The sequence below is a fragment of the Drosophila miranda genome, chromosome 2 (genome assembly GCF_003369915.1).
Source record: "Drosophila miranda strain MSH22 chromosome 2, D.miranda_PacBio2.1, whole genome shotgun sequence".
Taxonomy (NCBI): Eukaryota; Metazoa; Arthropoda; class Insecta; order Diptera; family Drosophilidae; genus Drosophila; species Drosophila miranda.
The window spans coordinates 30336553-30352878 of record NC_046675.1 but is presented as its reverse complement, the minus strand read 5'-3'; the positions used below and the strand labels follow the sequence as shown (position 1 = coordinate 30352878).

The 16326-nt window shown below is 46.2% G+C and overlaps 6 protein-coding genes and 1 long non-coding RNA gene across 9 annotated transcripts; 2 read left to right on the top strand and 5 right to left on the bottom strand.

The window, feature by feature from the left end:
- Nucleotides 1-595: 595 nt before the first annotated feature.
- Nucleotides 596-1046, bottom strand: LOC108157781. The gene has a single exon (XM_017289970.2). It carries the CDS (start codon nucleotides 1022-1024, stop codon nucleotides 680-682), a length of 345 nt encoding a protein of 114 aa, XP_017145459.1. The 5' UTR covers nucleotides 1025-1046; the 3' UTR covers nucleotides 596-679.
- An 11-nt stretch (nucleotides 1047-1057) lies between these two features.
- On the bottom strand, nucleotides 1058-1605 carry LOC108157779. Its single transcript, XM_017289969.2, has 2 exons — nucleotides 1281-1605; nucleotides 1058-1219 (listed from the first exon to the last, which is right to left on the bottom strand). The coding sequence occupies exons 1-2, from the start codon at nucleotides 1507-1509 to the stop codon at nucleotides 1083-1085; spliced, it is 366 nt and encodes a 121-aa protein (XP_017145458.1). The 5' UTR covers nucleotides 1510-1605; the 3' UTR covers nucleotides 1058-1082.
- Nucleotides 1606-2150: 545 nt separating this feature from the next.
- Nucleotides 2151-4246, bottom strand: LOC108154391 (solute carrier family 22 member 3). Its single transcript, XM_017284654.2, has 2 exons — nucleotides 3457-4246; nucleotides 2151-3400 (listed from the first exon to the last, which is right to left on the bottom strand). The coding sequence occupies exons 1-2, from the start codon at nucleotides 4175-4177 to the stop codon at nucleotides 2379-2381; spliced, it is 1743 nt and encodes a 580-aa protein (XP_017140143.1). The 5' UTR covers nucleotides 4178-4246; the 3' UTR covers nucleotides 2151-2378.
- Nucleotides 4247-5250: 1004 nt separating this feature from the next.
- LOC108157202 (putative fatty acyl-CoA reductase CG5065) lies at nucleotides 5251-7205 on the top strand. Its single transcript, XM_017289134.2, has 8 exons — nucleotides 5251-5360; nucleotides 5413-5637; nucleotides 5710-5777; nucleotides 5841-5936; nucleotides 5997-6451; nucleotides 6513-6790; nucleotides 6846-7056; nucleotides 7116-7205. The coding sequence occupies exons 1-8, from the start codon at nucleotides 5297-5299 to the stop codon at nucleotides 7180-7182; spliced, it is 1464 nt and encodes a 487-aa protein (XP_017144623.1). The 5' UTR covers nucleotides 5251-5296; the 3' UTR covers nucleotides 7183-7205.
- Nucleotides 7206-7325: 120 nt separating this feature from the next.
- LOC108157200 (solute carrier family 22 member 13) lies at nucleotides 7326-11244 on the bottom strand. The gene is made up of 5 exons (XM_017289133.2): nucleotides 10950-11244; nucleotides 8597-9336; nucleotides 8035-8541; nucleotides 7833-7976; nucleotides 7326-7768 (listed from the first exon to the last, which is right to left on the bottom strand). Exons 2-5 carry the CDS (start codon nucleotides 9303-9305, stop codon nucleotides 7365-7367), a joined length of 1764 nt encoding a protein of 587 aa, XP_017144622.1. The 5' UTR covers nucleotides 9306-9336; nucleotides 10950-11244; the 3' UTR covers nucleotides 7326-7364.
- On the top strand, nucleotides 9343-13160 carry LOC117187216. Of its 3 annotated transcripts, XR_004471974.1 has the most exons (4): nucleotides 9343-9582; nucleotides 12296-12327; nucleotides 12411-13003; nucleotides 13080-13160. It is a non-coding gene; the product is annotated as an uncharacterized LOC117187216 (long non-coding RNA). The 3 variants fall into 3 exon arrangements; XR_004471973.1 differs by lacking the exon at nucleotides 12296-12327; XR_004471972.1 differs by having other exon boundaries at nucleotides 12296-13003.
- Nucleotides 12417-14591, bottom strand: LOC108157199 (solute carrier family 22 member 1). Its single transcript, XM_017289131.2, has 4 exons — nucleotides 13998-14591; nucleotides 13783-13937; nucleotides 13077-13703; nucleotides 12417-13015 (listed from the first exon to the last, which is right to left on the bottom strand). The coding sequence occupies exons 1-4, from the start codon at nucleotides 14570-14572 to the stop codon at nucleotides 12438-12440; spliced, it is 1935 nt and encodes a 644-aa protein (XP_017144620.1). The 5' UTR covers nucleotides 14573-14591; the 3' UTR covers nucleotides 12417-12437.
- Between the last annotated feature and the right edge of the window lie 1735 nt (nucleotides 14592-16326).

Genomic DNA, 16326 nt, shown 5'->3' with positions numbered 1-16326 from the left:
TAAAAAGATAATGAATTATGATTTTTACCCTAAAATTTGTTATGTTTTCTGTTTTGTTGAGTCCCCAATTGGCATTGAAATTGGCTGAAATGTAGATCTAATGTAGTAGAATTTAGGAATGTGAATGTGGAAACTCTTATGAACATGGGAAGCTTTGGATAAATCACATACTTACCTCGTGGAATCAAATCAAACAAAAATGAAAGAAAACTATATTTCTACCGCTTTATTTGACAGGACCGGGTTTCTGCCATTGAGACCCCCACTAAATGTGCCATATTGTGAAAATACCTGAACTACAAGAGTTATCAACAGCACCTATCATATAAGGCTTGCTATACCTTCGCTATATCCATCATATCTCTCCAGTTTAGTCCCAACTCTTGCTATATTTTCACACGCTGCTGCACGTTGTTGGAAAAAGGGGAGTGAGAGCTTACTAGTGAGAATGCAATCAGGAAACAGACCAAATACACTTATATTCCCTGATATTTGTAGACCTTATGTATGTTTGTACGACTTTGTGGGTAGGTTAGTAAATGTTGAAAACTACAATATATATTCTGCTACCAATTCAAAATAAAAGATCCGAAAATTCCCAGCTCTTGTGGTTGAAATATTTTATTTTAGTCTACGAAAGTGCTGTAAAATCTAAATATATTAAGTAATATTTTGTTAGCTAACTTATGGAACTATTTAGACAAACATCGTAGGCTGGCAGAGTCCCAGTGATCTGAAGGAAGCGCAGCAGTATTTGCGAGTATTCTGTGCCGAGTGCTGGAGGGGAACCAGCGGCTATCATCTGATCGGCTCTCGTCTCATTGGGAGTCTCCAGTTCCCTTACATAATCCATAAAGTTGTCCACATTGATGGGGACTTCTGCCTTTGGCTTCGGGGCGGCATTCGCTTGCAGTTTGCGGTTAAATTCGCTGCGATAGTAGTCGTTGATCATGGACATCATGCCCTTGGAGTACCAATAGATGATGCCAATCAATAGCATACCCTGCACAAAGGGTCCAACCATTCTGTCGGCTTTGACTTGTAATTTTTAACAGAGTATTTGTCTAGTATTTGCTGACAATCTACATGCGATGGTCCTCGCGGAAGGTCTCCAGCCAATGGTTAATCATGTAGAACTGCTCTTTGATGTGGGGCCAGGCCATGGTGACAATCAACATAATCGTATTGGCAAAAACAAACAGTTTCATCATTTCAAATGCTAAGGGGGGAAACAAATTAATTTATAGGGATACCATTTATGAGAAAAATCCTAGACAGACCCTCCGGTGTGCGTAGATAGTCGCCGAACCCGGAATTCAAATCCTTGTCCTGCTCCTCTTTCACCTCATGCTGATCCTTGACCTCTCGGGACTTGCCTTTGCCGCCGCCCTCGGCCTTATCCTTGCCGGACTGTCCCTGGCCGTGTCCGTGACCCTTGCCGTGTCCGCTGTGCTTGTGCCTGCCGTAGCCCGTCGAAGTGTTGGCAAAGGCAGATTTCTTTGATTTCATTGCATCCACCACACAGCAGTTTGGTCAGCCGACAAGAGCTGCGCCTCGGATCGTCCTATCGCGACAAGTGCTGCTCCAGTAATGACTATTTTTCTGCGGCTCATTCTGCGGCACGGCGTCAGCCAATTCCCGTCGCTCTGGTGGCTGGCCATTTTATGGTTTCTATTTTATTGATTTGCGATTTCTGCTTGTCGCTTTGCCGGGCCGGATACAATGGGGAATGTGGCAGGTGGCAAATAGAAATATGCTGTTAGTGGAGCTTGGATATTCGGTGAGGCATGTGTGCTTATTATACATACATTTGTACATATATATACATACATATATGTGTCAGCTTAGTGGATGAATGTGTTTCGCGCCAGTCTGTGGTGGTGGGGTCGAACATTGGTAGGAAATGGATTTGATTTTGGGGAAAAACGAGAAATATAAACGGAATTTTATTAAAAGAATAAATGAGGTTGCATTTTTTTTATATATTTAAATTTTTACTAACAGAAGAAATATGCTGAAAATCATTTAGTTTTAATTAAATTTAAATTGAAAATTTCCTTAAGGAACAATTTTTTTTTTAAACTAGAATTCTGAAGCTTAGGAGCTCCTTAGAAACTTATACTAAATATATTAGTGGAGAGATCATAATTCAATGTTGTAACATATATTCCACCTGATTTCCCTGTATTTTTTTAACCTTTCTTGAGTTTTTTTATTCCTTAAGCGAGGATCCTTTGATATCGATGTTGATAAAAACATAGCTCGTTTCAGTATAAGTTTTATCGAGCTAAATTCGAATACTGATGTTCATTATTTTGTTTAGAAATACTTGGTTAAAATCCTTAAAAATACGAATTTAAAGTAACAATAATAAAGGCTTATAGAATAATATTATGGCAACCGTATCCAGCACGGTATTTTATCTTCTTGTGCACTGAAACCCCCTCCAGTTCTTGTGCCTGTTGCGGCGTGGCCAGGCAACAGGTGCAAAGGCCACCCAGGATGACCAGCACGCAAAAGGCGGTCAAGGAGAGGCTTGTGCCGACCTCCCTCAGCAGGAGGAGAAGGGAGGCGGAGAGCTGCCACACCCTGGCCCAGGTGAGAGCCGAGAAGGCAAACTGCGTTCGGTGCTCTGGCGGCACCAGCTCTTCCATGCAGGCCAGGATCATGGACTGGCCACAGGAGACGGCTGCCTTGGGCAGGGTGCTGAAGAACAACAACAATGGGATCTCGTACACCTCGGGCACATCCTCACCATTCAGGAACCAGCAGAGGCACCCAATACCACCTCCGAAGATGCAGAGACCTCCAGCCCATTGCCACTTGCGGGGGCAGTGATGGAAGGTCACGTACATGGCCAAAAAGCAGCCCAAAATCTCCGCCAAACCCAGGGCCATAGTGTTTAGTAGCAGGTGCTCCCGGCCAAAGGATCGAATGTTGAGCAGCAGACCCACATGAACCACGAGAAATGCAGCCAGAGCCATGTGCACAGCCACCAGGTGGATTGTTGCTCGTCTGTGCCCTCGCCAGAGGTCCAGCCAGCAGACTGGCGAAGGCTGCGCCAGCATCTTCTCCCTGAGGAGTGTCAACTGTTGGGGCAGGTCCTTGGGGACGTTGAACCAGTGACCATTGATGCGGGCTGCCTCGAGAACCAGCTCCACAGTCCCATCGACGGCTAACTGGGAATCCTTTGTGTGCTGGAGCAGCCAACGCGGGGAATCGGGGGTCCAGGGCAGCAGGAAGATAATCACCAGCAGGGGCAGGGTAATCTCCAAGTAAATATGCCGCCAGCTGTGCGCAAATGAGGCCATCCCGGGCAGGAGGATCAGCCCCAGGGCCCAGAAGGAATCGTAGAGGAGCAGTGCGGCCAAACGATGCTTGCCCGCTGTTATGTCGCTGACTGTGAAAGAGAAATAGTCATTATCAGATCTCATCCGACCTTCAAAGATCACTTACATATAACCTCTCCCGAGGTGACCATGAAGGAGCAGGCGATAGCCGCCAGACAGCGCAGGGCGCAGTGCAGACTGAAATCATTGACCAGGCACGTGATCAGGCCACATCCGAGCAGCGACCAGATGCCCGTCACGTAGATCTGGCGTGGACTCAGGACCGGCAGCAGTTTGGTGGCCACCACGCCACCCATGAAGAAGCCAAAGAGATGCCAGTACTGCGACCAGGCCACAAAGATGTCGCTCAGGCAGGCCAAATCGAACTCAACGATGAGGGAGTGGAAGCTCAGAGGGCTGTAGTGGAATTGGTGGCAGCGGTGCATGCTGGCATACCCGGAGTCTCCGTAGTGGACCATCACGTGGCAATGGTCCAGGGAGACAGAGCTGTTGGCCACGGCATCGAAGGAGCTCGTGTCGCAGCTGTACTCCTCCTCCGGATAGATGTCGGGGGCCGTGAACAGGATGCTGGCCATGAACCAAGCGGCGGGTATCTTGCAGAGGAACAGGATGAGCAGCGTGCGCAGTTGCCAAAGCCCAAAGTCTCCCAGCAAGTGCCCAATAACGTCTGCGGATGGATTCCCAGTCGGTGGTGGAGTAGCCTGCTCATTGGCCTCCGGATCGGTGCAGGTGAAGATGTGAGAGTATTGGCCCAGGACTTGGGGCGTGGGCGAGAGGCGTCGGACCTTCGGCTTCCAGCCACTGTTGGGGCTACCAGGCTTCGGCATCCTAAGTTAGCTTTGAAATTCAGTTGCGACGTCTTGAGAGCGCCGACCCTCCAGCATGACTGCGACTTCGCTTAGCACCTCACTCGGACAGGTAAGCTCGAGGGCGATCTGTGCCGGCCTCCGATGTCGTCGCTAATCAAATCAAGTCGCAAATAAGCGCAAAAAATGTTCCTAAATGATGGCGCAAACATTGATCTGCCCAGCGGGAACGATCTATTTTGGCTGCGCATAAATCGGAGTAAGCCGCCGGGCAGTAGACTTTCCACGGAGACTGTGTGCAGACAGCAGGTGATTGATGTGATTATTGATAGTCAATTGGTTAAGTCAATCAATCGATAATCGGTTGATGGTTAATGGAAAGCTTTATCAACTATGGGTTATGAAGAATTTACACTGATCTACACAATATGTGTTTTCTCTTTGGAAAACTTATAACTCAATGCCAGAGAGAATCTCTTCTTCATCCAGTCCTTCATGTATTCCCCATGGATGTAAACACATTTCCATATATCTTATACGAGTATCCCGTTCTCCGTTTCTTCAATGAGTTATTGCATTAATTAACTTCCGAATGAGCTCAAATATTGGTCATACACCGAAGAGAGTCTACCATATATCACATATCTTATCTGAATTTTTTGAGTAAACATTCCATGTCGCATTTCTACCATGAAATCTGATGCCAATTTCAATATCCATACTTATGCAATATACCTTTAGTTCTCGGCCCCATTTCTTGAATGAACTCTAATGTTTATCAGGAAAAAATGCCTCTTCCAATATCCATACATATGGGATACATCCTTAGTTCTATAGTGAGATATCTCTGCCCCATTTCTGGAATAAGCTTAAATGCCAGCATACCGAGCCTTGTCATATGAGGCCATACGTGTTGTAATAGTATATTTTTGTGACCAAGTGTTACGTCTGAAAATTGTTTACTTTCGTTGGACGAATGTATTTCGCCGCACTTGCAATTTCATGGAAAACTTGTTTCTGGAGGACCAAAGCTTTTCTTTGCTTTCCCAGAGCCAGTTGGTGTTGGTTTCGCGGGCAGAGCTGGTGGAAAGTAAGTGTCGGCCAAGTTAGTTGCATTTGTGGCTTCCAAGTGGCCGCACCATGGAAAACGCTAAAGTGGAAAACAAGATGGATATCTACCACGATTCTGTGGTCTTTATAACAGGTAAATGGGGCACAGATCTCTCTGTAATCGAGATTAATCACGTAGATTACAGGAGCCACGGGCTTCGTGGGCAAGACCCTGCTGGAAAAGCTGCTCTGGAGTTTTCCGCAAATCAAGCGGATCTACATGCTCATCCGCCCCAAGGGTGGAGTCAGCGTGAAAGACAGATTCCAGGCGTTTCTGCAGAATCGAATCTTCGAGCGACTGCGAGCCGAACATCCGGAGAGACTGAAGAAAATCTTCCATTTCGCTGGCAACATTGAGGACGACAATTTTGGTATGAAATTGAAATGAGGGAAAATTCACCTTAAACCACTCTGCCTCTACTTGGGGCTGCCTCCATCAACAGGTTTATCGGAGCCGGACAGAGCCAGGTTGTGCGGCGAGGTGAACATTATCTTCCACAGTGCGGCAACGGTAAGTGTGGTGTCGTTTGCCTCTCCAGAGCTGCCTCACCTGAAACGAGTGTTCGGTTTACAGGTGCGCTTCAACGAGTGCCTCAAGGTGGCAGCTCGTGTCAACTCCCAGGCGACATACAATTTGCTGGAGCTCTGCAGAGAAATGACACAATTGAGAGTAAGCCATTCCAGAGGATTGATGGACTGATTGACTGATTGATGATCTCGATTCCCACAGAGCTTTCTGTACGTGTCGACGGCGTACTGCAATCCGGGTCGCAAGTATGTGGACGAGGAAGTGTATCCCACGCTGCCGCCGGTGGACTGGCGACAGTTTCTCACTTGCACCAAGAAGGTGCCCGACGATTACCTTAACCACTTGGCCGACTACATCAAGGGTCCGCATGTCAACACCTACACATTCACCAAGTCCATAGCCGAGCAGATTGTCAATGCCTACAAGGATGTGATCCCCATTGTGATTGTGAGACCCTCGATTGTGACGGCCGCGTATCGGGAGCCGTATCCCGGGTGGATAGACAACGTCCAGGCCATCAGTGGCATTATGATGGAGATCGGAAAGGGCGGAATCAGCAGCATATTGGGGGACAAGGATTTGATATGCGACATCATTCCAGTGGACTTTGTGGTCAATGCCATGATCATGATGATCAACAAGGCAAAGTTGGGCAGGTATGTAAAGCGAAGGGTTCTACTGATTGATTATGATATCCTATCATCTATTTCCTTTTAGTCTGAGCATCTGCAATGCCACATCGGGTGTGACCAATCCCATCACGTGGCAGCATCTGGGGGAGCTCACCATGAAGTGGTCCAGAATCTATCCCACCAAGCGTATGATCATGTTCCCCAACTTCAAGTACCGTCGCAGTGCCTCCACACATGAGTTGGCCGTGTGGTTGCTCCACTTTGTCCCGGCCCTGCTGATGGATCTGCGCACACTTCTGCTGTCCCAAAAGAAGCGCATGGTCACGCCCATTGCCAAGAAGTTTCGACAGGCCTGTCTGGCAGGTAAGCCTCATACGGATACACCTGGAAAAGCCAACCATAATTCGATTTCTTTCAGGGAGTTTCTTTTCGCTGAACGAATGGATCTTCAAGAACAAAAGTCGCTTCTACTTCAAAGAACAGATCGAGAATGGCACCTTTCCCATGCTCTACTGGAACTTGGAAGACCTCGACTACGATGACTATGTGCGACGTCACATGATTGGCATCAACAAATATTTGCATCGGGAAAACTTCACCGTGGACTCCAATAAGCTTATGGTAACAAAGTGAGTGCCTCCTATCCTTTCTTGTTGGTTCTATGAGTAATACTCTCCTCTGTTTACAGGGTCTACTGGGTCTGGATATTTCTTCATTTGTGCTTTTACATGTTGCTTATCTACGTCATATTTTAGTCAAATTAATTAAGAAATACATGTACTATGGTATGTTAAGAGTTTATGTTTGTAATAACTGAAAACATCTAGAGTAACAATTCACTTAACCTAATCACAGAAGAATGTTTGTTGTTTCATTAGCTGAGTAATACCAAAGCTATCCAGGAGCTGGCAATCAAAAAAGGATCTCCAAATCCATCCTACAATCGTGTATTGTTCACATCCGACTCAATGGTCCACACTGGGGCATTCAGGGGCGACTGTTCCTTCTTGTCGCCCTGCTCCACCGCTGCCTGGGGCACAACTGGAGCCACGCTGGTCCTGGGTGTGAGCAGCAGGCTCGTGCAGATCCCACCCAGGATGCTGAACACACAGTACGAGGTCAGCGACATGGCCGTATCGATCTTCTTAAGTACGTTGAAGAACGGTGCCGACAGCAGCCACACACGGGCCCAGGTAACGACGGAGAACACAAAGAGCTGCTTTTTATTGGCCGGCATCAGCTCATTCATGCAGGCAAGGATCATGGACTGGGCACAGGAGACAGCCGCCTTGGGAATGGTGGCAATGATCATCCACAAACTGACTTTGAGATCAGCATCCACTAATGAAAGAAAGAAAGATGGGCTTAAGATTTCGTTGGAATGGAGGATTCAGTGGATATTTACTCTGATCTGCATTGGTGAAGATCCAGCCAAGGCAGCCAAGAATTCCGGCAAGTATATTGAAAACTCCAGCACATTGCCACTTCCATTTGTTGTGTTTGAGGGTAAAGTGTAAGGCCAGGAAGCAGCCAATGATCTCAGAGAATCCTGTGGGAGGAAGGAGCATTAATATCAGAGATCACAGTCATAGCTGGGTATCTCTTACCCATGGCTATGGTATTCGGAACGAGGTAGTCCCTGCCAAAGGATCGGATGTTTAGCAGCATCCCCATGAAGTTAATCACGAAGAAGGCCAGCGCCAGATGAGCGGCGATCATGTGGGTCTTGGCCCGCTTTCCCACCCACAACTCCTTCCAGGGAGCTGGCGGCGGTTGGGCCTTGAGTCGCTCGCTGAGATGCTCCAACTGCTGCCTAAAGTCGGGTGGTATTTTAAAGGTGCGATCGTTGATCGCGGCTCCCTCGCGCACAATCTGCTCTACGTTGTCGATGGAGAAACGGTCGACAGCGTGTCGGAGCAGCCAGCGGGGAGAGTCGGGAGTCCAGTAGAGCAACACGATCAGCATGATGGTGGGGAAGGTGATGCCCACATAGATCAGGGACCAACTGTTGAAGAATGAGGAGAGGCCGGGCAACAGGATCACCCCCACGGACCAGAAGGTATCGTACAGGATGATGGCACTAATGCGATGCATTCCCGCAGTGATATCCGCAACTAGAGAGAGATGACTTTATAGATCTTTACATAGCAATCGATTGATAAAACTCACATATAGCCTGTCCAGCGGTGAACATGATGGCACAGCAGACAGCGGAGAGACATCGAAAGGCGCAGTGAAGACTGAAGTCCCTGGCATACCCTGTGACGACGCCGCACACAATCTGGGCCACAGCTCCCACGCAGTAGGTGCTCCTTGGACTAATGCCCAGCATCATCTTAGTGCCGAGGACGCCGCCCACAAGGACACCAAAGAGATGCCAGTACTGAGTCCAGGCCACGAATATGTCTCTCAGGCACACCAGGTTGAACTGCATGATCAGGGAGTCAAAGCTGGACATGTAGGAGAACTGCTCGCACTCGCTCCTGCTGCCCGTGGCCTCATCCATCACATAGCACTGATTATCCGAGACGCTGTAGTTGGAGCTACTGCTGGCCTCCAGGTAGCTGGTGTCGCAGGTGAACTCCGAGCCGGGGTACAGCTCGGGGCCCGTGAATATGATGCAGGCCATGAACCAGGCGGCAGGAATCTTGCACAGAAATATGATGAGGATCGTTCTCAGCTGCCAGATGCCAAAATCCCCCACCACATCGCCAATGACATCGCTCCCCAATGGTGGGGCCGGTGGTGTGACAGCTCTCATTCTCTTCGCAGAATCAGTTTCAATCTCATTCGAATGGGAGTGCGAGACCTGGCGCTGGGACATCTGGGGACTGGGCGTAGCGGGACGTCCGGCACGTATGGCCGGCAGGTTAACCATGGCTTCCGTAGCTATTCGCTAGTGGGACATTCTGTCGATAAAGAACGAGTGGAAAACATTTGTAAGGTGCTTTGCCAAACATATTTCTCAAATCAGCTGTTTATTTATTTTCTTCTTCTCAGATATGGCCGTAGTACCCCCCTCTGCCACAATAAATTGATATAAATTGAAAGCGGTTTACAGCTGAAATCACTTGAGCATTGAATATCACGCGGAATTGTTGAAATGTCTGCGGTTACTGTTTATTTGATTGATTTTCATTATTACAAGGATGAATGTAAGTTATTTATTTATTTTATTTTAATTTTTCGCATATTCCCGATCCTCTAAAGTTACTATGCGAATGTTTATGGTTGTATATCGGAAAAAATTATTGATAGCCTGCTTAAGTTTAAATACCCTTCTGCCTTTTGACACCAAGGACAGGAGAGAGCGTGAGTGGGACGTGTGCCTTGTTTATAATGTTTCCTATGATGCAGTCGTCCGATTGGGCTCAAACTTAAGTGCATTATTTCGGATCCTATTAAGATGAGACATGCTAATTTAAATGGCTGTAATTAAGAATATATTTATTTGCTGGGAACGAAAAGGCTTTCTGCATAGCTTTAACTTAGAACGAAAGGGTATACAACTTAACAGTTATGCCGTGGGCGCACTCTCTCGACTTTTCAGCTGACGAGAGACACAGTTATGCTGTGGGCGCACTCACTTGACTTTGATTCTCGTAAGAGATGGGAGAACAACATGAACAGACATGTCGTATGCTTTTGTAATGTTCTCTCTCAAAGTTATGCTGAGGGCGCACTCTCTCGACTGTGCTTCTCGAAAGAGATGAGAGTAAACTGAAGGTAGCTTTTGAAATGTCCTCTCTTCTCTCATGGACTTTGGCCCTTGCGCCTCTTCCCAACTAGACTTTCTGCAAGTTCTTCTTCGATATGGATGTTCTTATTGTTGCCTTGCACTGATATCGTATCATCTGTAAATCACACACCTCAAACAATATAGTTGTATCGATATCGGTTGATTAAAGGCAGATAATGAGTGTTTATTCTAGTGCATTATCTGGTTGTTGGTTGTTGGCAATGCACAAACATTGCCAATCTGTTAATTTGCTAGATCTTTGCTTGTCAACCCCCTGTTTGATCGACTTTATTGACCGCAGTCTTTACGCTTCGATTCGGCAGGTGCTAATTTGGTATTGTCTGGTATAGAAGTTGCCCCACCTCCAGACCAGACCAGACTAGACCAGGCGGCACATCTGTTTGTCCAGCGATTGGTTGTGCAAATATTTTAGCTTCATATTTTCCAGGCAGTGTTAATTATGGGAAACTGGTCTGGTCTCTCGCTGGACTTGAATATTTGAATTTCCTATTTGATCCGATAGTGGTGCGGTTCCCTGCAATGGCAGGTCGTGCCATTAGTTGAATGACTTGTTTTGAATCCCAATGCAAATTAATTATTGCCCACAGAGCGCACAACTGACCTAAAAGTACCAGGAAGGCGTAGTAGCTGATAGAATGGTCAAGTTTTTGACAAGATAATGAATTACCCAACTACTTATTCACTTGAATGGAATGCACTCTAATTAACTGTGGAACCACAGTGAGTTTTCTGTTGAAGTTTTGTGCCTATCCTGTTACTGACCTTTATCAACGGCAACTTTGAAAACTCTTGATTTCAGCGATCACAAAACAATTTCGAGTCCAAAAACATTCAAGTGAATATTGTTTCGTTCACGATACACTTTGTAGAAATATCTCTTGTCTGTTTGATTATTTGACTGCATACAAATTATTATAATTAATTAAGCGACAACGAATATTGTGTGCGTGCGGGTATATAAGGCAGCTTTCCAATTTGCACGTCGCGGCGCCGATTTTCTCCTGGGGAGCGAACGCGTCTCAATCGGTTGAGAATCAAATGGCAACTGACGACAGTATCGCCGCCATTGGGGCCTCAGAGACAGTCCCGATACCCACTCGCAGACAGCAACGGAGACCCAAGAGCGTTAATTTTCTAAATGAATTTGCTTAAATAATAAAAACCCATTAACAGAGTTCAATATTTTCCTTTTTTTTTATTGGAAATTTCTATCCAATTTTTGTGGTATTGTAGTTTAATTTTACAAGTTCAAAATATAGTTATGTTTTGTAACGGAGAAGCAATTGTGGTCAAGGGTTACATGTCACTTCCGCAACTTGTTTGCCCATTTAATATTTAATTTTATTAAATAGCAGGCTAATCGATAAAGTGTCGTCTCGTCTCTCAGTGCTCTTTACGGTATGGGTTTCTGTTTGAGTTTAGCAATCAAGTGTGGCATTATCTTGGCGCGACACCGTAAGAAGGGGTCTCTCTCCAGAGCTCCTCCGCTAAAGGGGTTATGGCTTAGGGGCCATAATAATACTATTTTTTTCTCTTTATGTTATCAGCTGCTTGTCGGTGGGGTAGTACTTGTCCCCAACTTGTTCTGCCCTCTGCGGATTCTATTTTAATCTTTATTGTCTGTGTGTTGCTGTTTTATTCTATTTTTTTTTGCAATGACACATCGATTGTTGGGTTCTTTCTTTAGTTGCGATTGACCTACATTAATTTCTCGTTCTCTTCTGATAAATCCATTTTGAGTACTCCTAGTGGATCTTTTGCTCCAGGATGTTCTGTGTGCCATCGATCATCATAATTTTGTTGTTTAAATTAATTTAATTTGTTATAACTCGTATCACGTCGATTGCTAATTGAGTTCATACATTTTTGAAACGAAACAAACGAAAGATTCATAATTTAATTAGCAGACAGTGACGCCAAATGCTCGGATTTTGATTGATACCGGTTACTTTTACCTTTAGGCAAGCCTCGATTTTTGTGGCGAAATCTGTAGATACATAGATACATACATATAGAAGAAGGCGTGTTTTAGTTGGCATTTAATTCCTATGATTGTTTTTATTGCAACAAAATAATTTAAAGCATAGTATTCTCTTATTATCATACAGAAAGGACTCTATTTTGGCACTAGACTTTTAAGGTAATTTCTAGTATAATATCAAGGCCTGACATAATTTATCGTGCATCACATCCTTCTCCCTCCAAAATGTATCTTTTCCAAAGCCTACTTATAGGCTGTCCAAAATCTCCTCAAATGGTTTCCAAGCTGCGCGATTTTGAGGCATCAATTGTCTCCACCTCTCCCGGTCTCTTCTGCAATTCCATCTCCGCCAGGCTGTCGCACATATTAATGGGATAGAAATTGATATGCCAGATATCGGCAATACTGACGGCCATATCCCGCTCAAAGTTGGTCAACAGCTCGTTGCTGAAGCCGCTGACTTCTGTGCTGGCGGAGCTGCAGCGGCGCAGAATCATCTCCGAGTGACGGCGATAGGTGTTGGGCGTGGGCACCTGGCTGATGTGCGGCTGTTCCGTGTTCCAGTAGTAACGGTTGAGGCGTCTCAAGGCCAGGCCATAGATCCAGCCAACGGTGGCAATGATGGTGATGGGCACCAGCGGATGTATCACAGTCAAGGTGCTCAGGAAGGGGCAAAAGACCAGGCATAAACGACTGAACGTCACCACCGAGAGCATCAGCAAGACTCGATTCTCGTTGGAAACCATTTCCCCCGTACAGGTGGTCAGCACGGCTATCGAGGCGGAGTTGGCCAGCTTCAATATAAGCCAGAATATGAGCTCCAGACCCACACGCCGTGAGTTGCGTTCTAGTTACAGAGAAGGAATGATTTTAGGCAGGGTTATTTAATTTAATTCCAGATTTCTTACCAGTTTCAGGCAGCAGCCAGACCAGGTAGGTGCTGAGCCCTGCAGCAATCATCAGATTTCCTGCCCAGCGCCAATGGCGACGCGTGTAGAGAATCATGTAGAGACCCACAAAGACGCCCACCATCTCGGCGAATCCCAAGGCCGCTGTGTTCACATGAACTTGAGCTGCACCCAGGTTTCGTATCATCAGGAGAGTGATGTTGTACAGGACCATGGCACAGCCCCAGATCCAATGAATGTAGATCAGCTGACTGCGCTTCGTCTCGCCATCCCAGATTCGGCAGTAGCTGCGCTTCTGTTCGGCCATCAGTTCCAGATCTTTGGCGTATGCCGTGAGCTGAACATCCAGGGTGAGCGGCACCTTTCGATTGTTGTAGGTGGCCGACTCCAGCAGCTGGCGCAGTGCCGCCTCAACGCGCTGGTGTCGCAACAGCCAGCGGGGAGCATCCGCAATCCAGCGATGCAGCCAGACAAGTACGATGAGGGATGAGGAAATGGCCACATAGAGGTAGCTCCAGTCATCGAAATATATGGATATCCCAGGAAGCAGTACAAGTCCAATAGACCAGAACAGCTCCGACAAAGTGATGACAATAATCCGAGCCTGTCCCGAGGTAATGTCGTTCACTGAAGTGAGTAAGATGTAAGATGGTAAGATGTAAGTTCGTGTCTTGGGTCTTTTGATTTTGACAGCAACTCCACTTACATATAAACTGCCCCGATGTGTACATGAGAGCGCAGAATATGGACGTGAGGCAGCGGAAGTAGATGTGCAACTGGTAGGTGTCCACCAGACCCGTAAGATTCCCGCAGAAGATCTGGCCCAGCATCCCCAACAGCATGAGGCGTCGCGGACTGATGCTAGAGGAGGAATTTCACCCATTAATATCGATCTATTGTAGTAATATCCGAAGTACGTACCGTTTCAGAGCCGTGTAGGCCATTAGACCGCCAATGAGCGCCCCCAAAGCATGAAAGGATTGCGTCACAGCCACCAGAACGCGACGCGAGCAAATCAAATCGAACTCCGTGATTAGCGACTTGTATGCCCTTGTGTGCTCCACTTGTTCACAGGGAAGCGATGACGATGATGCCTCGTCTTTCGAGGCAGTGGCATTCCACTCCTGCCCATGACGAGTCACAAAACCTCGGGCTAGGGTCTGGGCATAGGCGTTACACACATCCACATTGAAAAGGCGATCTGTGCTGCGTTCCTCCTGCCACAGATTGTTAATTCGACTGTCATCCGCTGGCAGCGGTTCGCTGGCATTCCAGTCCGACGGACGACAGACAAGCTCTCCTTTCCAGGGATACGGCGCCGTGTAGATTATGCAGGCCATGAACCAGGCACTGGGAATCTTGCAGAGAAAGATCAGGAGTATGGTCCGCAACTGCCAGCGCCCAAAGCTTCCATGGATCTGCTCCACAACGTCCACGGCAACGGATGACTTGCGTCGGCTTGGACCACCACTCGATTCCGATTCCGATTCCGGCATGACCAGGCCGCGCTGACACCTTGGCGAACGTAGTCGCACTGATTCTGCTAATTTTTCATCGATCGTATATTTTTATGCGAGTATCACTGAAGGGAAAACGATGTTTGTTCTACTGGTTAGTTGTCTCCACAAATTGGTGCAAATTAGTCGGAGATTTTGCGACCAGTCTGAGTGACGACTTATTATTAGCATTGTTTTCTTTTTATTATACCATCAATGACGTGTGCTGCCTGCGAAATGGGAAAGAGCTATCTAAATTATCTAATGTCATTAAAATTGGGCAAGAAACAAATTTCCATTGATCATTGAACCGATTGAATGATATTTTATATTATGAAGCTATAATTAATATGACGAGATTCACACGTCACGGCGAAGATGATCTTTAGATCGAATATCAGATTTTTTCCTTCTGTGATGCTTCGGAAGGTTCCCCAACTTGTGATTTTGATTTGAAGGCAGACACATTAAGTAGTTTTATTATACCAATTATACCATTTTATTCTATAAAACTATGACTATAACTTTCGGTGCCAATCGATTGGCAGAACTCTTCTTATCCCGAAAAGATATGCCACGCGCTGATCGTGGATTCTGTGGCCTTGATAAAGCGTAAAGAAAAAAGCTGCATTCAAATGTATTTGATCCTTGAACGAATCAAGGATATTTTTCCGATTGCAGGAAGCCATGGCACGCCCAGATAGGCCCATGAATGGCGAAGATAGCTAAAGACTGGGGAAAATATCCTTGATCCTTAAAAGGGAAATTTTTTCAATCAAATCTAATCTAAACGAGGGGGAACGTTGTGAGTTGCTGCGGACACCGCAACTCTACTGTTATACCCGATACTAAGTCAGACGGCAGACGCAGCTAATATTAAACGACACGACAAAGAGTGCGTGCGAGAGAGACAGAAAATCAGTCTGAGCGTGACGTCGGGCGCTGCGAAGCCAGTGCAAATTGATTTGTTCCTTTTGGCTATAAAAATTATCTGATCTGGTCCAGATTCAGCAATCTGATAGATATGGTCATTATCTATGATTCTGCGTTTTTAGTTTTCTCAAATGTGCAATATTGTGGATGCAACATACTTTCGTCCTTTGTGGGGGCGAAAGGGGGTGGGGCGAAATTCTGAGATATACGTTTTATAGTGACGGACAGACGGACGGACGGACAGACGGACAGACAGACAGGGCTCAATCGACTCGGCTATTGATGCTGATCAAGAATATATATACTTTCTGGGGTCGGAAACGATTCCTTCTGGACGTTACACACATCCACTTTTACCACAAATCTAATATACCCCAATACTCATTTTGAGTATCGGGTATAAAAAATAGCTTAGAAAACCGGATATATATGGCTGTAGGGGCTGTAGTTCCGATTACAGGAACAGAAACCACTTTCGATTTGGTGGCACTCAAAACCGAGATTTTTGCGATTTTTAAATCTGGGATACCAGGCGAACAGAAATCAGCAGAAGGTCGGTCGCTGAAAAATCGTTTATGAAAAATTATTTTTCCCCCCTCGATTCTTTGTTCCCCCAAAAGTATGCAACATATTTTGTTTGCAATCGCTAAAGTTGCTTGCTGCTGATTTCTGTTCGCCTGGTATCCCAGACCTAAAATTTCCGGTTTTCGATGATTTGAGCGGTCGCAAGTTGTGTAGTCAATATCTTGACTATTTAAGGGCCGAGCGGAGCGTGGCATTTCGAGATTTTCGCATCATTAGATTTGCCAAAAATCTACCTC